Here is a 23,244-nt window from a genome sequence, read left to right as displayed (position 1 = left end):
CCTATCTTATTTTGTTTAAATTAACTGAATCTACTTTGCAACAGTTGATAAACTGAGGGAACGAGGGAAGAATTCTCTCTACTTTTAGCAATTAATATATAATTACTCTCACATGTAGTTAATTATTAATACTTGAGGGCAGGGATCATCCTCCACACCGCTCCCCCACCAGACTTTGGATGTGGACTGGTAAATAAGCTATCAGTAAATCATTGTTAGCTGACTTTTCACTCTGTTTGGGGAAACTGATACAAAATTTGTCTTTTTTGAAGCTATGAGAATTTATTAGTTTCTGGTTATGCTATTGTGTATTGTAATCTTATTTTTGGGTATACAACACATTAATATTGGCCCTGACTCTGACTTTTTAACTCACCCATTTGAAGGTTAGGCATGCCATTTTTTTCATCTCTGGTGGTAGTGAGGTGAAATCTAGAGGCTAATTTTGGTGTTCTCAAATGATTTACATTGTTTAGGTCTTATTAAAGCATTTTAATACTTTATCCCCAGAGATCTATCGGTTCTAGTCCTAGGCTGATTTTCACCTGGCAGCTCCATTTCTCTGGCAAGTTGGTTGCTGTTCTGCGGTGTTATTTTTCTGGACCTAATATTAGCTCTTTTGCAGTAGGCAGGTAGATACAGTTGTTTTAGATCTGGATTTTCTCTGTGCTTGCCACTTGGGTGTTGAGGTGTCTGTGCAAGCCATGTATAGTTCCATGTATTGATGCTTAGGTTTATTCTGTGAGTGTAGCAGAAAATGTATCTCATGAATTCCAGTTACTCCCATTTTTTGTTCGTAGGGCAAATATTCACCTTTACTCAAGGAAAAGCCTAAGAAAACGATTGCTTTTATTTTTTAGGATATCGCATGATATTATCATAATCACCATTCTCATTGAGAGAGAAGATGCCTCATTTTTGTTTTTTCTGGAGATCCCTTTTGTGGACAATATCTTCCCTTTTTTATTCATGTTCTACCTTCCTCCCTGTTAAGTGCCAGGTTAGGCACTGGGGGGGAAGATAGACTATTAAACAAGGTACATTACTTGTTTCAGATATTTCCAGTTAAAATTGTTTGAACACTTGCCCCATAGATGATGCTGAATAATCCCCTATTTGCTGGAAATCCTCAGCTTCAAGAACAAATGAGACAACAGCTCCCAACTTTCCTTCAACAAGTGAGTAAGAAAAGATGCTAGCTGTCTTCGGTAATGATTTGCTTGAAAAAGTTTGATGGTAAACATTTTCCTTGCTTTTTCTCTGGCTGATAGCAAAATGTAGAATAGAGTCTGCTGTCAATTTGCAGAGAATTCAGCTTGATTTTTAACTGAGCCCCATTTCACTGCTGACCTTTTGCTTCTATTTTTAAGAATATAAATTCTGAGGAAAGGACCATTTGGTTTTTGCTTTTGAGGATTTTTAGGATTTTGAATGCTTTGTTAATATCATAAACCATTTTCTTTCACTTTACTAACTTTGAAGTGCTTCATTGTGTCATGTTTTACTTTATGGTTTAACTAATCTCGAGTAACAGGAAGAGAGCTACCCTTAACGTGTTTGGTTTCTTCGTAATGTTTTAATTCCTTCAAATTAATAGAATGCCTGTTTTCCAGGGGGTAGATCTCATTCCTCAAACTTGGAATTAGCAAGATTAAAATTGTCAGTCTTGTCATATAAGGAAGTTATTTTAATTAAAAAGTACTTGAGATTGCCATGGTATGTTACTATTTAAAAAGAAAAGAGGAGTCAGTCTTGGTGTTTTGAAACTGGTAGTTCTAGGGAGGGCTTTTAAATATTATCCAAATGATTCTCTGACCTATAAACCATTATCTAAGGTTAGTCAGTGTCTTTGGTTTATTGTAATGATGTAGACCTATCTTTTTTGGTTAGTCAGGTGGTGTATATTTGGAAGTAGGGCAGCTGAACCAACACATGTGTTAACTTCAACTTTGGAACTATTGTCTTAGAGTATATCTGATTGGTAAAATTGTTCCATCAGCAACAGATTAACACTTAGTCAAGGAGGAATATGTGGCTTTCACCATATTGCCATGTGATATAAATTGTGCATTTGGAGATCGTCTCTTAGAAACAACGCTTTTTATCTGTTGGAAAACAAGGAACAACTATGGCTTCCAGAGGAGCTCCTGATTGTGTTTCATTATGAAAAATGGTTTTCACAATGGACTTGGGAGGAGGTCAAGTGATGATTCGCACATGAGATTGCTGTCAAAGGGGAGGTGCTTGTGTTTATATTGGGGAAGAAATTACGGATTACCAGTGTCTAGGAGTAAGGTTTTAGATTTTCTCAAGAAGCATAGCAAAACATTTTCATTTTACCTTCACTAATTTTAATTGCCTCGTAACCACTGGTATTCTTTCTTCCTTAGATGCAGAATCCTGATACGTTATCGGCTATGTCAAACCCTAGAGCAATGCAGGCCTTATTACAGATTCAGCAGGGTTTACAGACCTTAGCAACTGAAGCCCCCGGCCTCATCCCAGGGTAGGCTTATTTGGGAAAGATTGTGCAAGTGCACAGTGGTTACTTTTCTCTGAGAATTTCAGATTTAATGGCCATTCTTTTCTTGGGTTGAGATTGTTTGTAAGAGAGTTTTCAAAGTAAAAATGCTTCTTTTAAGAAAATAACTTAGCTAACATTATATTGAAATATAACTGATTTGCCATTAGCCAGCCTGGTCTGGCCTCTTATTTTTAGGAGTTTAGATTTACTAACAGTTGGTGCTTTCTCTAGGTTTACTCCTGGCCTGGGGGCATTAGGAAGTACTGGAGGCTCTTCAGGAACCAATGGCTCTACTTCTACATCTAGCGAAAACCCAAGTCCCACAGTAGGAACCACCGAACCTGGACACCAGCAGTTTATCCAGCAAATGCTGCAGGCTCTTGCTGGAGTGAATCCTCAGGTAATGATTCTTTTCTGCTCTTCTTAATGGTAGAAATTTCAAAAAAGTAAAGAAAGTGGTCATCTTTGGGGGCTTAGCTTGTAATGAAAAGTTTGTTCTTAATTATATTGATTCTAAAAAATAGGCATTATAATTGTTAACTTTGCTACTATATTAGACATTAAAGGAAATGTTATAGTTTTAGGGAAGAACTGCTCTGCTGTAATTTTGGAAATTGCTTTTTAAAATGCATTCTTTTTTGGAGTCTGTGTTAGAAAACTGAAATAGATTATATTTTATAAAAGTTTGTCAGGGAGGAATAGAAACTGATTATTCCAAATACCTCCCAAACAACTGTATTCTATCTGCTCCTTGTATTTTGGCTTAAAAGTTGTAAGTATTTCACCCCACCTGCTACTGCTTCCTATGGTAACTTGTGTTACATATATACACCTCACAAATACGGCTAAAAAATGTGAACTCCTAATGTTCTTGCATCTAGAATCATTTATTTACTAAGAATATGCCATTTTTACAGATGATTGCAAATTCAAACCTGTTAGAGTAGATTGTGCTCAAACTACTACATGGTGAAAATACAGCATAGTTTTTTATTTTAAGCCTTATTCAATACAGTAAACAGGTCAGAGTTTTATCTTACACGAGGATTTGTATTCCTGATAACTAGCATGACTTGCTGGCTCAGTAAATGTTCTTTGAATTAGTAGGAAAAAGCAATTTCAGGTATTGGGCAGAATTGTTATCTAAGTTGAACAATCTGTAGACTTCACCATTATCATGTTGCCCAGAATTGAGTGATCATTTATGTATTTCTGTAGTACATTATTTCTGAAAGGGAGATGCAGCTGAAAAAATGAGGAGTATAATATGTACATCTGAAACTGGAACTTTTTTCTGAAGACTTTACTGGCTGATACTGAAATTAAAGACATTCTAAGCCTCATTAGATTAGAACTTTAGAATTTTGTATATGAGGACACTGGCCTTTACAATTACCCAATTGGTCAATAGCTCCAAAACTTTTTTTAAAATTATTTTTTTAATAATAAAAGTATTTTATTTTTCCATTATTTATATATTTTTAGTTTCTTGAATTTTTTAATTGGATGATAATTGCTTTACAATGTTGTGTTGGTTTCTGTTGTACAACAATACGAATCAGTGATAATTATATGTATATCCCCTCCCTCTTGAGCCTGCCTCTCACCTAAGTTGTAACAGAGCACCAGGCTGGGCTCCCTCTGTAAATAAAGTACTAATTGGACTTTTAAATATGTTGAATATGTTTCAAGAGAGGCCAGTGCTTTTATATCGCTTAATAGATTAGCAAATATTAAAAAGCAATTAAAATTTTAAAAGATTAGGTGTGACATGGACTGATTTTCCTTAGAGCTTTGGTTTGTTTGTTTTTGTTTAACAGCTACAGAATCCAGAAGTTAGATTTCAGCAGCAACTGGAACAGCTCAGTGCAATGGGATTTTTGAACCGTGAAGCAAACTTGCAAGCGCTAATAGCCACAGGAGGGGATATCAATGCGGCTATTGAAAGGTTACTGGGCTCTCAGCCATCATAGCAGCATTTCTGTATCTTGAAAAAAATGTAATTTATTTTTGATAACGGCTCTTAAATCTTTAAAATACCCGCTTTATTTCATTTTGACTCTTGGAATTCTGTGCTGTTATAAACGAACCCAATATATGATACATTTTAAGGTGGAGTGCAGTAAGATGTGTGGGTTTCACTGTGTTTGTTTGTTTTTTGTTTTCCTGGAACAGTGGGAATCAATGCTTTTTCATTTAAGGCTACTGCATGCGTCAAACACTTCTGCATTTATTGTAATTTTTAAAAAACATATCGCCTTTTATAGTTGGGTGAACAGATTTTTGTCCTGCATCTGTCCAGTTTATTTGCTTTTTAAACATTAGTCTCTGGTAGTAATTTATGTAGAATAAAAGCATTAAAAAGAAGCAAATCATTTGCGCTTTATAATTTGTGATACAACATTGCTTATCGTGACTTTGGCATGTATTTTTGCAAACAAAAATGCTGTAAGATTTATACTACTGACAGTTTTTGCTTTATTTGTATACAATGTATGTATGCACATTTGGGACAGCATCTCTAGAAACATACTACAGTAGATCATCTGAGCAAAATATCTGTAATGGAAAAAATAAAGATAAGGAAATACTTCAAAGCAGAGTATTTCTTAATTGTGTAGAATCTTACAGCATCTTTGATGAACATCTCAGCAAAAGTACTGGTTAGTGAGGCTTGTTGAAAATACAGTAGAAAAACTGATTCTGGTTGTCTCTTTAAGGACGTATTAATTGTACAGACAAGATGATGTAACACTGTCTCAGCATTCACAGATTGACTGTAAATTACCTTAATCTTTGTGCAGACTGAAGGAGCACTGTAGTATAACCCCAAAGTGCATTTGCCTAGGACTTTCAGCTTCTCCCATAGGTAGTTTAACAGGCATTACAATTTGTAATTGAAATGTTGCTTTCACTGAAAGTGTCTTGATGTTTCAGTTATTTTTAATCGCCATATAAAAATAGAACTATCTTCGGGATTTATCAGTTTTCTCATGCACAGGCAATACACGAATTTAAAATGATTTGTGAGCCACTTGTTTCTGAAGTGTTTTGGTAGTTCTATTAAGAAATAGTTAAATATTGTGCTTTTCAGAGCCTGAGAGAAGGGGAATTTTGGGGGTGGGGTGGGGTTCTGTCCTGGATTGGGCCAGCCTAAATAATACTGGCAACCAAGATTCTGTTAGGATTTCTGTGCATATAGTGTAGTAAAGAAGTATCATTCAGGGGTGAAAACAAAGAGCCGTTTTAACAATGTTGAGTACATTTGGCTGTTCTACAGCTTTTTTCTTCCCTCCCCAAGGAAATTCTGTTTGCCTAACTCTCAAACTATTGGGGTGGTACATTCCTTTAGGACCAATTAAAACCTAACTTTGGGGTCAGTAATATATTTGGCTGACTCTGGTTCAGTATTCTCTTAGGTCATTATATTCTCTCATGTACAGTTAAGGGAAATTAAAATGTTAAAGTAACTAAAATTAATTCAGACCAGTAAAATCAAGGGAAATATAAGTTGAATTCCATTACTTCTGTAAGTTGCTTGCTATTAAAAAGGTGAAGAGGCAGGTTGCCCACCATTTCGTGCACTGTTTTGACACTGTCCCCTGGAATAAAACAGGTACAAAGGTTAATTAAGATGGAGGCATGACTAAGAGGAACTTGTTAAGGATGATATTTGTGTGTCTCTGCTCTCTCTGCCTTATGCCTCAGTATGGTTTTAAAACTTTTGTACTAGCAATTGGTGGTATACAGTGTGGGGTAGTGTCATAACCAGTTTGACAATTTATTAATCACAAAATAACAATAAATCTCTAGCTTTTACACTTGTTTGTCTTGCCTTTTTTGTAGAAAGAAAAAGATGTCTTCAATTTACTTTGAGTAATCATGTCTTTTAAAGACTACTGGAATTGATTGACCCCCAGATTTTCCTACACTTGAGATTATTTTTCATTAATTTTTTTGTTTCCTCAGTTAAATTCTGTGTGTATATACTATATTGTGTGTTAGAAAGAGAACCAACTGGGACATCAGGTAACTTGGGCTTTTGCTTGCTCTTTTTGGTTCTTGACTATTATCTGGAGTCAGGGCATCATGACTGAAAGTGGTGGTGAGGCCTGTGTGAGGCCTGATTCTTTAGAATCACCCACCTAGGTGATTCTAAAGAACCTTTTAGTTGTCGCCCTGGTGTGATTTTTTGTTGCTGTTTGTTTCTGATATGTTCATCTTAGATTTGAATATCTTTTAAGGAGTTTAAGATACTTAAAATTCTCCAAAGCCTTAAACGAAAAAACCCTCCTAAAATACTGTAGACTTAAATTGTTCTCATATTGGGTTGAGTGGTGAAAATAACATTTCAGGATTTTATTTCCCAAGTGGAATACTTGTGATCCTACACAAATTTTAGCAAATGAGATAAATGACAACTGGCCTCTGTGTATTCAGAATTAGTGTTTCAGACTTGGCCTCAATGTAGTCATGAAAGGAGTTTTTTGTTTGAGAAACATTATTACCATGTTAATTTAGTAGACAAATTACAACAAAATAGGACCGATAAAAATGCTACTAACATTAGTGATAAAAGAACCTGGAGCACATGTGTGTCCTTGTGCAAAACAAGTTTATGTTGTTAAGGCAGAGAAATACGTGCATATCTGCTTCCTCTCTTAACATTAAACATGTTGATTAAGTCAATAAGTCCTGCATTAAGGAAACCTTTATAATACAGCTTTGTCCTATTCTCTACTGTCCTTTTCACTTAACTGTTCTCAGTAGATCCAGTGAAAACACACTTGGGGAAAATTATACTTGGCAAATGTCTGCTTCTGTAGTATTGCACATGATATTCTCTCCTTTGGAATTTCATCTGTCTTCTTTGGCTTATATAAAGGGTACTGTGCCTCTGGGGTCAGTTTTGTAGGTTTCCTAAACTTGGCTAACCAGTTGATATACTCTGCAGTGTTAACTGCTGCATTCTGCTTCTCTCATTCACTTACACTTTGGAGGATTTTTGTTTGTTTGTTTTTCTGCTCTTGAAATCTTCTTGGCAGTTACTTAAGTAACATGAAGTGGTTCTCCTCAACTTTTTTGTGTCTTTCCTCTAGTCAACCATATGCAGCCATTTTGCTTCAGAAGGTGAACATTTATTGAACATCTGTTGAGTAACAGGTTCTTTTCTAGTTGCTCAAAGCATAGGAGTAAATAAAGTTCTGTCCATATGGGGTTTACATAGTGGAATGTAGGGAAACAGTAAACAAAACACATATATGGCCTGTTAGGTAGTGATAAGTGCTTTGGTGAAAAACTAAGATTAAGGAGACTAGTTAAGGAAGAACGTATTTTATTTTATATAGGGTAGTCAGAAAAGGCCTCACTGAAAAGGTGACATGTAACTAGAGACTTGAAGAATATCTGGGAGGGTGAACAGCTTTTCAGGAAGAGAGGCAGCTAATGAAAATGTGATGTAATGTGAATGTTCTGAGTGTGTATCTAGAACCCAGGCAGTTCAGTGTGACGGTCAAGGTGAGCTAGGGAGAAAGTGGTATAGGGATTGATGGGAGAGATGGGGACAGGTAAGTGGTGCAGGTGTTTGATGTGCAGAGCTTAATGCCCTAAAATTTTTGTGTCCCACCCTTAGAGTTTCTGATTTGCTAGTCCTGGGCTTGGAGGAGAATTTTCATTTCTAACAAGTTCCCCGGTAAGTAAGAACCATTGAACCAGGGTGGAAGCAGAGAGACTGTTAGGATTTCAGAGTTAATACCAGCTTGGGTTGGACTGGTAGCAGTGACGGTAGTAAGAAATTGTAGTCAAATTCTAGTAAGAAATTGGGGTATGTTTTGAAGGCAGAGCCAGTAGGTTTTACTGATGAATAAAAGTGTGAGAGTTGAGAACAAGAGAGATGCCAAGCAAAGTGAGCAGGGTGCATATGGGTTGGGGTGTATGTCAGAAGTCTAGTTTTGATGTGTTAAGTGAGATGGACTTGATTAGATATATAATTAGAGATAATGAGAAGGCAGCATGAGGAGAGGTTCAGGCTACAGACAAGTTATACAGCCGCCAGTGTATATAGATAGTATTTAAAGCCAAGGATGAGGTCTCTGGTTCTCAACCAGAAACTACAAAGGGGGGCTTTTGACAATGTCTAGAGAGACCTTTTTGACATCATAGTTAAGGCTACTGTTGGCATGTAATGAGTAGAGGTTAAGGATGCCACTGAATGTTGTCTGATGCACAGAGCAGCCTCCCACAGCAAAGATATCTGGTTTCAAAATGTGAATAGTGCCAAGGTTGAGAAATCCTCACTAGATGAATTTTAGAGCATGTTGATAAACACACTTTGGGGAGATTTGAGTCCTGGTTTGCTGTTAACTTCAGCTTAGAGAGATGAGAGTAAACCAGCAAAGGACATGGACAGGCAGGTAGGCTGAAAGCTTGTGGAAAATTTTTTCACAAGTAGAAAGATGGTAAAGAAGTGTGTTGAATGCTGTTGCCTTTAAGTACTCATCTTGGATTGACTATTAACCTATGGATTTAGTAAAGGGAAGGACCTCTATGTCTATAATAGGAGTTTTAAAGTGTGATTAGGGTAAAATTCTGATTAGAATGAACCTGGAAAATATCAGGATACACAGAATTTTGAAGTAAAGAGAATCCAGAGAAATGGGGAACAGCAGCTGGGGTCGCTAAGAGTCGGACACGACTGAGCGACTTCACTTTGACTTTTTACTCTCATGCACTGGAGAAGGAAATGGCAACCCACTCCAGTATTCTTGCCTAGAGAATCCCAGGGACGGGGGAGCCTGGTGGGCTGCCGTCTATAGGATCGCACAGGGTTGGACACGACGGAAGCGACTTAGCAGCAGCAGCTGTGGTGAGGGAGGTGGTGGCAGTGTAGAGGAGGTTTGCCTTTTGTGTTCTGTTAAGATGGGAAGTTGTGTGTGTATGTGTAAGGGGACTCTATTTTGGGGGAGAATATGGAGTACTTGTTTTCTACCAAAAACTATAAAGAAAAAGTTAACCATCACCTTTGATCCCTGGAATAAATTTGACTATAGATCTAGATAAGCACACAGACACATTTGTTGTATGGGCTACAGTGCGAGGGAGAGGATTTCTCTGTCTTTCAAACCATCATTTTCCTCAGCTAGGTAGCTAGCAGCCTTTCCTTGTCAGTAGGAGTGGTCCCTTCCCAGCCCATCTGAACTGCTATTTACGGTCAACCCTTTTGGAAATGGAGGAAAAACATCTCTTTACAACACCTTTGTGCTGGTGAGACTGAATATAATAAGGTGGAGATTTTTTCCAGAGCTGAGGTAGTAATGAACACATTCTCATCTCAGTTTGTAATTCCAGTTTATAAGGTGTTAACATTTGTGCCTCAACTCCTTAACCTGTCCCAGAGCCACAGTCCAATCTGTCTTGCTTACCACTCTATGAACTAGGCATTTATGGGAGTTCCTGGTATATTTTCCCTCAGAAGGCCAAAGCTGAATGTGGGGGCTAATTCTTTCATGAGATATATAGTAGCTGTATATTCAAACTAATTTTTTTTTTTTTTAAAGCTATTCAGACCCATTCTCCGCACCTAATTTCTAGAGCGGGAAGGAAATTTCCAGTGTGTTGTGGTTATTTAATGCTTCATAACAAACTATCCCACAGCACAGGGGCTTAGAACAAAAATCAGTCATTAATTTTATTCATGATTGAGCACTTTGGCAAGGATTGGTGAATACTGCTGGAGCAAATTGACTGGGTCTGAAGAATTTACTTTCAAGAGAGCTTATTCCCTTAGCTATCTTAATTACTATGTACTTTCATCTGGGAGTGCAGTTGGGGGGGTCTCAGTTCATCTCCACCTGGGCCTTTCTACAAGAGCTACTTGTGCTTCCTCACAAATGGTGGATAGGTTTCAAGGGCATGTATTTCAAGGAAAAATGAAAGCTGTCAGTTTTTAAAGGTGTGCACCCCCATCCCCCAAACTGGCCCAGTGTCATTTCTCTTGTATTCTACTGGTTGAGCTTAACTTGCCCAGATTTAAGGCTCATAGGCCCCAAACTGTTTGATGAGGAGAATGTCACAGAATTTGTGATCATCTTAATCCGCAGTACACCATCATGCCAGAAGGGGGAAAATGTTGGAGGAGCACATTTTTGTTCCTTAGTATTCACTCTTTTCCAAAGGAGAAGTGGTGACTTGACTGCTTACTGAATATTGTAGAAGGAACAGGATACACTTGACTGAGCCCCTGTTCTTTGGGAAACAGTCTTCCCAAAGGAAGCATGCATTGTAATTGGCTGTCTTAGCAAATGGTAATAAGGTTAGTGGGAAAGCTCTTGTGGGGAATGCCTGCGGTTTTCATTTTTGCTTTAAAAAAAAAAAATATATATATATATAAAACAAATTTTACTGTTGTAACCATTTAAAAATCTATAGTTCAGTGGTATTTAAGTACATTCACAGTGTTGTGCAACCATCACAATCATCCAAAACTTCATCACCCCAAGAGGAAACCCCAAAGCCATTAAGAAATCACTCATTATTCCCCCCTTAGCCCAGCCCCTGGCAACCACTTGTCTGTTTTCTGTCTTCTATGCATTTACCTATTTTGGATGTTTCATAGAAATGTAATTATGTAATACAGGCAATACCTCAGAGATAGCATGGGTTCAGTTCCAGACCGCCTTCATAGAGCCAATAACACAATAAAGTGAGTCACACACAGTGTTTGTCTTTCCAGTGCATATAAAAGTCATGCTCACACTATAGTCTATTAAATGCACACTAGTGTTAATGTCTAAAAAACGATGTATATACCTTAATTAAAATATTGCTAAAAATGCTATCTGTGCCTTCAGTGAGTCATAATCGTTTTTCTGGTGGAGGGTCTTGTCTCGATGTTGGGGCTGCTGATTGGTTAGGGTGGTGGCTGCTGAAGGTTTTGGGGTGGCTGTGGAAGTTTCTTAAAACAAGACAGCAATGAGGTTTGCCGCATTGACTCTTCCCTTTCACAAGTGATGAACTTCCTTTCACAGTTGAACTTCTTTCAAAATTGGAATCAGTCCTCTCAAATCCTGCCACAGCTTTACCAACTAATATATGCTATACTGAACACTTTGTTGTCATTTCAACAGTCTTCTCGGTTTCTTCACCAGGACTACTACATAGATCTCATTTCAAAAAATCATTTTCTTTGTTCCTCCATCGAAAGCAACTACGTATTCATTAAAGTTTTATTGGGAGATAGCAGACATTTGGCCACATCTTCAGGCTTCACTTCTAGTTCTCTTGCCATTTCCACCACATCTGCAGTTACAAAGACCACTGATCACAGATCACCATAACAAATACAGTAATAACTGAGAACAATTGAAACATTTTAAGAACTACCAAAATGTGACACAAAGACATGAACAAATGCTGTTGGAAAAATGGCACTGGAAGGCTTGCTGGACAGAGTTGCCACAAATTTTCATTTTGTTTAAAAAAAAAAAATATATTTTCAAAGGACAATAAAGTTACAGTAAAACGAGGTGTGCCTTTATGTGGTCTTTTATGTCAGGTTTCTTATCACATTTTCAAGGTTCATTCATGTTATAGCATGTGTCAGTGCTTCATTCCCTTTCATGGCTGAATAATACTCTATTTTATGGCCATACCACATTTATTCATTCATCTGTTGATGGACACATCACTTAGATATTATGAATAATGCTGTTATAACACTAGTAAGTATTGAGTCTGTTTTTAATTCATTTGGATGTCTACCTAGAGTGGAATTGTTGGGTCATATGATAGTTTTTAACTTTTTTGAGGAACTTCCTATTTTCCACAGCAGCTGTACTATTTTACATTCCCATCAGCAAGGTGTGTTTTCCAGTTTTCTCTACCTCCTTGGCAACACTTAACCATTTTCTGTTTTTCTTGGTTTTGTTTCAGACTTCAGCCATTCTGCTGAGTGTTGGATGGTTATCTCATTGTGGTTTGGTTTGTATCTCCCTAATGAGTTAATGATGATAAGCATCTTTTCTTGTGCTTTATTGGCTGTTTGTACATCTTCTTCAGAGAAAGGTCTTTTCAAGTCCTTTGCCTTTTGAAAATATTTGTTGTTGAGTTGTGGGAGTTTTTAAAATATATTCTGGATATTAAACCCTTTCAGTTACAGATTGTCTTTTCACTTCTCGATAATGCCCTTTGTACAAAAGTTTTAAATTTTTAAAGTCAAGTTTTTCCTTTGTTGCTCCTGATTTTGGTGCCATATATAAGAATTCATTCCCAATCCAAGGTCATGGAGGTTTTCCTCTGTATTTTCTTCCGTTTTATGGATTTAGCTATTATGTACAGGTCATTCATTGATCCATTTGAATTGGTCCCATTGTTCTGGATTTGCAAAGAGTAGACAGGAGTTGGGTTTTTTCTTTTTTCCCCCATTTCTGTCCCTCTCTTTTAAGAAAAAGAGAAGTATGCCTCAAAGAGAACATGATAGGTATTAAAATGTAGCTGGTTGTAGACCATGCTCTTGGCCAGTCTTGTTTTTCCCAAAAGAGTCTTCAAGTTCTTCATTTTCCTCTTGTCATTTCTGTTTCCAGTACTACCCAATATGACCTCCCATCTTCTAGTTTCTGGATCAAAGTGTGATATGTTTCATATTCAGGCACTAAACTTACAGTCTTGTGTACAAACTCTGAGCACTGATCCCAGCCATAATGTGGCACTATTGTAAGCCTAGCATAAAATATTAAGCAGGCAGTGGGTGCAAAGCAGCCTGGAGATGGCATGTGGGTGAAATCTGTAGTAGAAAGTATGTTTGTGATAGGGTTCCCTGCTAGCACGTGAAGAATCTGCCTGCAATGCAGGAGACACTGGTTCGATCCCTGGATGGGGAATATCCCCTTTTCCCACCCTCACTGCCCCCTGGTGGGCTACAGTCCAAAGAGTTGGATACAACTGAATGACAGAGCACATGTGTTTTTGTTAAGGATTCTTTTTCAAGTGACAAAGACTTGAAACATTGATTAGACTGTGAGGCATGTGGAGGGGATAGCTTTGTGGAAATCCTCAACAAATTTAGGAGATAATTAAGGGGCTGTAGAACATGTTAATCTTCGAAGAGGAGGTGGTAATTCTCAACCTTGGCTTCACATCAGTCAGCTAAGAAGACTGTTGAAATCATAGAGAGTCTGTTCTCATATTACTGTGAAATTATGTTAGAGATCAATATCAAAAGATAGTTGACAGGGGATATATGTATACCTATGGCTGATTCATGTTGAGGTTTGACAGAAAACAACAAAATTCTATAAAGCTGTTATCCTTCAATAGAATTTAAAAAAAAAAAGATTAAAATTACTGTCCTGCCCTCCCCCCCAAAAAAAAGATACTTGAAAATAACCCCATATTTTCAGTGCAGTGTCACATTTAACAAGAGAGATCTTAGGCTTAGCCATCAAAAGTTTCAGTAAATTTAGAAGACAAAAAACAGAGGGTGGTTGCAGAGAAGAAAGCATTTAAATGAGAAATTAATATCAAGGATACCTTAAAAAAGCTCATGTACTTGGAAATTAAATGTCCACTTTTAAATGAGTATATCTAAGAAGCCATTACAAGGAAAATTAGAAAATATTTGTAATAGAATAAAAATGAAGAGAATTTACCATACTTTGTTGCATGCAGCTGAAACTGCTCAATTAAATACAAATTGGAGTCTTGAATAATGTATGAAAACAAATGACAGTAGCATAAAACTTTGTGAGATTTGAAGAAAATCTGTACTTATAGTGTCACATTAATTTCCTTTTTTTTAAACAACAATAATTTCTTTATATTCTCACAACTGGATTAGAAGTTTTAAGCCTCATTTAAATTTTTTTAAATTAAAATACTGAGATAATACTTTCTAGACTTTGGCAGTAATACTAGATGCCAAAATACATGAAAGTATATATCAGATTTCTGAGTGAATATGAATTAGGGATCTAGCATTCTATTCATACTAAGTCAAACAAGTGGAATCAAAATGTCAAGTTTTTTAAATTTGACTAAATAGGCAAAAATTGATAAATTTTATAGAATATATATATTATACATACTGTATATACACACATGTATACAAAAGCTTTTCTACTGTGCTTGGTAAAGGCTTGAGAAAAAACATCAAAAGATGGAGAAATTGGAAAACAAACTAAATGAAATGGGAACACTGAATATGAAACAAACTAGGTAAAAGATCATCACACAGTCCAGTTTTTAAACATGGCTGTTCATTAAAAATACATCTGGAGCTTTGGAGAACAACAGCTGTACCTGGTCATTTGTATTTTTCAAAAAATTCCAAGATAATTCTGATATGTATCTGGATTTTAAGAAATGATTATAGTTTTTCTATTAAATGGTAGTTTTAGTGATCATTGAGAGTCCCTTGGACTGCAAGGAGATCCAACCAGTCCATCCTAAAGGAGATCAGTCCTGAGTGTTCATTGGAAGGACTGATGTTGAAGCTGAAACTCCAATACTTTGGCCACCTGAAGCAAAGAGCTGACTCATTTGAAAGGACCCTGATGCTGGGAAAGATTGAAGGCAGGAGGAAAAGGGGTCGACAGAGGATGAGATGGTTGGATGGCATCACTGACTCAGTGGAGATGAGTTTGAGTAAGCTCCGGGAATTGGTGATGGACAGGGAGGCCTGGTGTGCTCTGGTCCATGGGGTCACGAAGAGTCGGACACGACTGAGCAACTGAACTGAACTGACCTTAGTGACAGTTCTATTTTCTGTTGACTAATCATGATATGGGCTTCCCTGGTGGCTCAGACGGTAAAGCGTCTGCCTGCAATGTGGGTGACCCAGGTTCGATCCCTGGGTTGGGAAGATCCCCTGGAGAGGGAAATGGCAACCCACTCCAGTACTCTTGCCTGGAAAATTCCACAGACAGGAGCCTTGTAGGCTACGGTCCATGGGGTCGCAGAGTCAGACATGACTGAGTGACTTCACTTCAATCATGATACAATTTTTGTATTAAGCAAAAATGACAATAGTAGAAGATGTTTATCAGTGTTTACAATCAATAGCTAGACAAAAAATAAAAGATCATTACTTTTGCAAGCCATAATGGAAACATGATTAACCTAACTATAAAATAATTATATATTTTGAGGGGCTAAGTAGAGTGATGTGGTAAGTGGAAGTGCATACATGTACATGTTTTCATCCACCCAGCCAGTCTATCTTGGTTCTTGCATTTAATCCATTTACACTTAAGGTAATTACCTTATCAATATGTATGATCCTATTACCATTTTCTTAATCATTTTGGGTTTATTTTGTGTAGGTTTTTTTCTTTCTCTTGTGTTTCCTGCTTAAAGAAGTTCCTTTAGCATTTGTTGTAAAGCTGGTTTGGTGGTACTGAATTCTGTTAACTTTTGCTTGTCTGTAAAGCTTTTGAGTTCTCTGTCAAATCTGAACGAGAGTGTTAATGGGTAGAGTATTCTCGGTTGTAGGTTCTTCCCTTTCATCACTTTAAATATATAATGCCATTCCCTTCTGGCTTGTAGAGTTTCTGTTGAGAAATCAGCTGATAACCTTACGGGAGTTGCCTTGTATTTTGTCGTTTTTCCCCTGTTGTTTTTAATATTTTATCTTTGTCTTTAGTTTTTGTCAGTTTGATTAGTATATGTCTTGGTGTGTTCCTCTTTGGGTTTATCCTGCCTGGGACTCTCTGTGTTTCCTGGACTTGGTTGACTATTTCCTTTCCCATGTTAGGGAAGTTTTCAGCTATTCTCTTCAAATATTTTCTTAGGTCCTTTCTCTCTTCTCCTTATTGGGCCCCTATAATACAAATGTTAGAACTGGACATGGAACAATAGACTCGTTCCAAATAGGAAAAGGAGTATGTCAAGGCTGTATATTGTCACCCTGCTTATTTAACTTATATGTAGAGTACATCATGAGAAACGCTGGACTGGAAGAAACACAAGCTGGAATCAAGATTGCCGGGAGAAATATCAATAACCTCAGATATGCAGATGACACCACTCTTATGGCAGAAAGTGAAGAGGAACTAAAAAAGCCTCTTGATGAAAGAGAAAGTGGAGAGTGAAAAGTTGGCTTAAAGCTCAACATTCAGAAAACGAAGATCATGGCATCTGGTCCCATCACTTCATGGGAAATAGATGGGGAAACAGTGGAAACAGTGTCAGACTTTATTTTTGGGGGCTCCAAAATCACTGCAGATGGTGACTGCAGCCATGAAATTAAAAGACGCTTACTCCTTGGAAGGAAAGTTATGACCAACCTAGATAGCATATTCAAAAGCAGAGACGTTACTTTGCCAGCAAAGGTCTGTCTAGTCAAGGCTATGGTTTTTCCAGTGGTCATGTATGGATGTGAGAGTTGGACTGTGAAGAAAGCTGAGCGCCGAAGAATTGATGCTTTTGAACTGTGGTGTTGGAGAAGACTCTTGAGAGTCCCTTGGACTGCAAGGAGATCCAACCAGTCCATTCTGAAGGAGATCAGCCCTGGGATTTCTTTGGAAGAAATGATGCTAAAGCTGAAACTCCAGTACTTTGGCCACCTCATGCAAAGAGTTGACTCATTGGAAAAGACTCTGATGCTGGGAGGGATTGTGGGCAGGAGGAGAAGGGGACGACAGAGGATGAGATGGCTGGATGGCATCACTGACTCGATGGACATGAGTCTGAGTGAACTCCGGGAGTTGGTGATGGACAGGGAGGCCTGGCATGCTGCGATTCATGGGGTCGCAAAGAGTCGGACACGACTGAGCGACTGAACTGAACTGAATTCAAATGTTGTTGTGTTTAATGTTGACCCAGAGGTCTCTTAGGCTGTCTTCATTTCTTTGTTTTGCAGCCATGATTTCCACCATTGTGTCCTCCAGGTCATTTACCCATGCTTCTATCTCAGTTATTCTGCTGTTGATTCCTTCTAGTGTATTACTCATCTCTGTCCTTTAGTTCTTGTATGTCTTTGTTAAACATTTCTTGAATCTTCGTCATTGTTTTCCCAATATCCTGGATCATCTTCACTATCATTATTCTGAATTCTTTTCCTGGAAGGTTGCCTATCTCTACTTCATATAGTTTTTCTGGGGTTTTATCTTGTTCCTTCATTTGAGACATAACTTTTCTGCTTTTTCATCCTAATTAACTTTCTGTAATGTGGTTTTTGTTCTAGCTGCTGTGGGATTGTGGTTCTTCTTGCTTCTTCTGTCTGCCCTCTGATGGAGGAGGCTAAGAGGCTTGTGTAAGCTTCTTGATGGTGGGGACTGGTGGTGGGAAAAACTGGGTCTTGCTCTGGTGGGTAGAGCCATGCTCAGTAAAGCTTTAATCTAATTATCTGTGGTGGGTAGGGTTGTGCTCTTTCCATGTTGGTTGTTTAGCCTGAGGTGACCAAGCCCTGGGATCTGTGGGCTCTATGGTAGGGGTTAGTGGTCCAGGACTGATGCTCCCAGTGTGCCCGTCCCCACCACGAGCCACTGCTGACCCATGCCTCCACAAGAGACCGTTCAACAGTCACAAGTACGTCTGGTTCAGTCTCCTGTGGGTCACTGCTCCTGTCCCCTGGGTATTGGTGCAGACAATATTTTGTTTGTGTACACCTCCAAGAATGGAGACTGTTTCCCCCAGTCCTGTGGAAATCCTGTAATCAGATCCCATTGGCCTTTAAAGTCAGATTTCCTGGGGAGTCTCAGTCCCTTTGTTGGATCCTCAGGCTGAGAAGCCTGACATGGGGCTCAGAACCTTCGTAACAGTGGGAGAGCTTCTTTGGTATCATTGTTCTCTAGTTGGTGGGTTGCCCACCCGGCACGTATGGGATTTGGTTTTATTACGATTGCTTCTCTCCTACCATCTCTTCATGGCTTTGTCTTTGTCTTTAGGGTATTTTTTGGGGGGTGGGTTCCAGTGTTCTCCTGTCGATGGTTGTTGAACACCTAGTTGCAATTTTGGTGTTCTAGCAGGAGGAGATGAGTGGACATCCTTCTCTGCCATCTTGAACCCACTCAGACTTAAGCTAAAGTGACTGTAGGGCCAGGGTTAGAACCACTGATTTAAAGGAAGTAGGAATTTATTAGAATTTAAAGCAGTGCTTCTCAACTTCATTGTGCATACAAATCACCTGGGATATTATTACACTGCATATTCTGATTGAAGAACTCTGAATGGATCTTAGACCTAAAAGTAAGCTAAAACTAAAACTCTTAGAACCTAGAAGAAAACATAGTGTGAATCTTTGTGACCTTGTACAAGCAACCAATGGAAAATAAGTTGGACTTAATCAGACTTAAAAATTTTTATGCTTAAAAGCTGATCACGTGAAAAAGACAACCCACAGAATGGGTGGAAATATTTGCAAATTGTATATCTGGTAAGTCTTCAAGTTATAGAAAGAACTCTTATAACTCAACAATAAAAAGACAATTAAAAATGGACAAAGGATTAAAATAGACGTTTCTCCAAAGAAGATAAGCAAATGGGCAATAAACACAGGAAAAGATTGTTGTTCAGTTGCTAAGTTATGTCTGACTCTGCGCTCCCAAGGACTATAACCTGCCAGGTTCCTCTGTTGATGGGATTTTCCAAGCAAAAATACTGGAGTGGGTTGCCATTTCCTTTTCCAGGGATCTTCCCAACTTAGGGATCAAATCTGCATCTTCAATTGGCAGGTGGATTCTTTACCATTGAGCCACCAGGGAAGCCCAATGAAAAGAGGAAAATGCAAATCAAAACCTTAATGAGATGCCACTTCATATTCCATTAGGATGGCTGTAATCACAAAGACAGAATAACAGTTGTTGACTAGGATTGCTGGTGGGAATGTAAAATGGTGCAGCTACTACTTGGAAAAGAGTTCAGCAGTTTCTTAAAAGGTTAAACCATGGAGTTAACTTTTAACCTAAATTATCTGTGAACGAATGGATAAATGTGGTAGATCTGTACAGTGAGTACTGCCAATATTTATCAATAAAAAGGAATGAAATACTGATACATGCTGAATAAGGGACAAACATTTTCACAGAGGCCTTGGACAACATGCTTGCTAGGTGGGATGTTAGAACTTCTCAAGATCTTTCCCCTTACCCTCACTTCTAGAGTCCTAGTTACAATAGGGGAAGATACATGTCCTGAGAGATTAATCCTCTAGCTTCCTGTCATTCAACCCTCTGTCCTCAGGGTATAATCAACTATCACACTGTGGCCCTTACTTAAGGTTGAAAACCTACCAAATTCTCATTTTTTTGAGAAGGGAAGTTCAAATTATACCCTCTGAGTTTTTCGCTTATTGCTGTAAAGGTGAATGGTATGTTCTCTCAACTATTTCAAATCTAGGCCTAAAAAACCTTAATGGCAAGAATCTCTGATGAAGGAAAAGCCGTGCCTGTCATCCAAGATCTGGCCTAGTCAGCACTAAAAGGGAGGCCTCTGTCCTGCTGAAAGTAGACGGTTTCACAGAACACCTACAATACGGCTCTACGACCATGGTCAAGAAATTCTGTGATTGTTCCTGAACGAGACAATTCTGTAATCGTTTCTGAACCCAGAGGAAAACATGAAGATGACCAAATATTGAATTCCCTGGCAATTCAGTGGTTAGAACTCTGTGCTTTTACTGCCAAGGGTTCGAGTTAAGTCAGGGAAAATACCTATCTCCCTGTCCTGGCTAATATACTCCTTTAAGAACAGCTTTCGGGACTTCCCTGGTGGTCCAGTGCTTAAGACTGCACTTTCAGTGCAAGGGGTGCTTTTCTATCCCTGCTTGGAACTGACATTCCACATGCCACATAATAATAGTTTTAGCCTCATGTCATGCCTCTCACCTTTTCGAGATAGCCAGTCAACTTACTGAGATAGCCGCTCAACCCACACTTGCTCACAGTATTCATTTAGAGAGAGCCCTGTTTCCTTGAACCTTCTGCCCAGTCACCTAATTTGCCCAAATCATAAGTCCTTGTAACAGCTTACAGAGATATGCCCTCGTGGTTCTGAAGGTGTGTGTTCTTTATGCACTGAGCAAAACACCCAGCTTGTTTAATGCAGGTGTGTTCCTCATCACCTGGCAATGGGTTGTGGCTGCCCATTTTAGATAAAGCACGCATTTTCCATTTTGTCACAGTTCTCCACTCCCCGTTGTCTCCCTCATCCCACTGTTACTGTTTTTGTTAGGTTCTCTAGGCATTCAAATATGCAAGTCCTGGTGGGGACTGTCATGATTTTGGTACCTTTCCCCTAGCACCAGCTGACTGGATCCTTGGTTAAGGTATGTGTTACTCAGTATTAGGTCTGGGGTCCTGAGTGATGGCCCCTGACTTCTCAACCTTCACAAAGTGAAATGTAATTTCTACAGCATGTAAAATACGTCGCATGAGGGGAAAACACTGGAGGAATTTGATTATCTGGAAGGAAATCAGCAACAGGCTACATTTCACACGAGATTGTGTAGGAGTTGAAACAATCCCCTACGTTGAGCCCAACGGAACCTGTGGGCTGGATGTCTAATCAAATTATACTTCCTTGGTAATTGTTAGGCATTTATAATGCCCATAACAGTCAACATTCCAATCTCAATAATTGTAAATATACAGATTTGCTCTTCAATGAAAGAATGAGGGCTTCCCAAGTGGCACTAGTGGTGAAGAACCCACCTGCCAGTGCAGGAGACAGAAGAGACCTGGGTTCTATCCCTGGGTCGGGGAAAGGGCATGGCACCCCACTCCAGTATTCTTGCCTGGAGAATCCCATGGACGGAGGAGCCTGGTGGGCTGCAGTCTCTAGGGTCACAATGAGTCGTACACGACTGACTTAGTATGTACTCATGCACAAAGGGAGAATAAACTTACCTATTAGTTTCAGATAATTCAAATCTCTGGGCGATGGTATCTTTGAAGTCAGGCTGTTTTAATTTCTTCCTTCTTGCACTCCCATCCACTGAAAAGTTTGCTCATCAGGTAATCTCCAGTGAAGCGCAGAATGTGAGTACTGAACCTCTGAAGGCACCTGGTGACACCCTGTAGGTGACCCAGTGAGTCTGTGGCAGAAACCAGAACCCAGCCTTTTCAGCATCCCAGTTCCTGAGCCCGCTTGCGGTACTGCAGGTCACCCCGTTATCCTGGACTTAAGGATATAATCCCAGATGTTGCCTGATTTGACCTGACCAAGGCTTGGGAAGGTAGAAGGAGACTCTGGCAGGAATTAAGAAGGAAGACTATCAGAGCGCAAAGACTTAAGACTCAGAAGGGGTTCATAAGTTGCCACGCATTCACGAAAGCAGAGGAATGGGAGTTTTCAACCCCTGGCCTCAGATACCCGTGGATGACAAGTATTATAAGAGCTAACGTTTGTTGAGCCGTTAGCGTGTTGGGTTTTTATCTCAGCACTCTGCATGTGCTATATATCAGTTCCACAAGCTTATGAGGCAGGCAGCCACCCTGTTTAGAAGAGAAAAATGTTTAACCTGAACTGATTCCAGTGGTGGAGAGTGGAGAGAGTCCTACCAGAGGAGATGGTAAGTGGCATTGCAAGATTGAGGAAATATTTGACACCTGTTTTTGCACCACTGCAAACGTTTTTTGCCTGTCCCTTCTTCCCAGGTCTTAGTGGCTGGGCAGGGGTGTGGTCAGGGCCAGGTGGGGAGCAGCTCAGGGGTGGGCGAGTTGTTTGAGCTTGCTATGTTCCTGAGGGCCACCAGAGGGCAGTACTGGTTCACACCACAGCCTCCTTGTGACCATTCTTGGCAAGATTGGAGCCCTGATTCTCAGCCCTACCAGACTCCTTTTTTAGAAAAACAAAACTATTTTCTAATGCCCCCTTTACCATCTTGAAGTGAAATTAACTCCTCTGAAAAGGAGGGAAAAAAAGGAAAGTAATATGTAGTAAACTGATGGGATTCAGTAATATGATGCTTGGACATGGCTACACTAGATGAACACAATAGAGTTAGTTTGATGCTTTGCCCATCAGATCACTGAGAATGAAGAATTAAAAAGGCAGCTGGATGTAGGTTGTTGTGTCTGACAGAAATTCACTCATTTTCTGAAAAGATAAATCATTCTTAGTAAGGTTAAAAATAAAATAGGATACACATGTCCCTTTATTGCATTCTTGGAAATTTCAGTGTGTATTAAAACTGCAAAGAACAAAACTGCTCTTACTTATGTATAAAGCAGAGTTAGGTTCAGTGCTTCTTTAAACAGCCTTAGCCTTTTTCATTTGATCTCTGTGAAGGTTTGGCCTCCCCAGGTGGTGCTAGCGGTAAAGAATCTGCCTGCCAATGGAGACGAAAGAGACATGGGTTCAATCCCTGGGTTGAGACGATTTCCTGGAGGAGGGCATAGCAATGCACTCCAGTATTCTTGCCTGGAGAATCCCATGGACAGAGGAGCCTGGCGGGTTACAGAGTTGGACACGACTGAAGTGACTTAGCATGTGCGCAAGAAGATCCAGGAGGATATTTGAAAATCAGTTCTTTCTTGTGAAGAACTGCCTTCACTGAGAACTCTAGCTGGTACTAGAGGATATGAGATGCCCTATCTGTGCACCCCAACCTGGGCTCCCTGAGAGCCAGGGCTTTGTGTTGCAGGTGCTCAAGCCCTCCAGAGTGCTCCTCACAGTACTCACTGAGTACACTGAACTGACCGAGTCCTTTCTCTCCAGCTGGGGGTGACTCTCGTCCAGCCAGAGCATATTGACTGAACAGTTTAAGGGCCTAGACCCTGAGTATG

General features: G+C 39.2%; 1 protein-coding gene across 2 annotated transcripts in view; it reads left to right on the top strand.

Moving 5' to 3' along the window:
- The window catches only part of UBQLN1 (ubiquilin 1), a 57,179-nt gene extending 50,836 nt beyond the window's left edge, over window positions 1-6,343 (top strand). The window contains exons 8-11 of one of the 2 annotated variants that reach the window (XM_086416776.1): window positions 1,095-1,178; window positions 2,391-2,506; window positions 2,756-2,924; window positions 4,345-6,343. In XM_086416776.1, the coding sequence (XP_086272902.1) occupies window positions 1,095-1,178; window positions 2,391-2,506; window positions 2,756-2,924; window positions 4,345-4,497 (522 nt within the window). In that variant the 3' untranslated portion in view covers window positions 4,498-6,343. The remainder of the gene's footprint in view (window positions 1-1,094; window positions 1,179-2,390; window positions 2,507-2,755; window positions 2,925-4,344) is intronic. The other variant, XM_086416777.1, reaches the window with a different exon arrangement.
- The last annotated feature ends 16,901 nt before the right edge of the window (window positions 6,344-23,244 follow it).

This window comes from Bos grunniens, chromosome 8 (assembly GCF_055505025.1).
Source record: "Bos grunniens cultivar Pamir isolate PY7600 chromosome 8, Bosgru_T2T1.0, whole genome shotgun sequence".
Lineage (NCBI taxonomy): Eukaryota > Metazoa > Chordata > Mammalia > Artiodactyla > Bovidae > Bos > Bos grunniens.
This window is presented reverse-complemented; position numbering and strand designations above follow the sequence as displayed.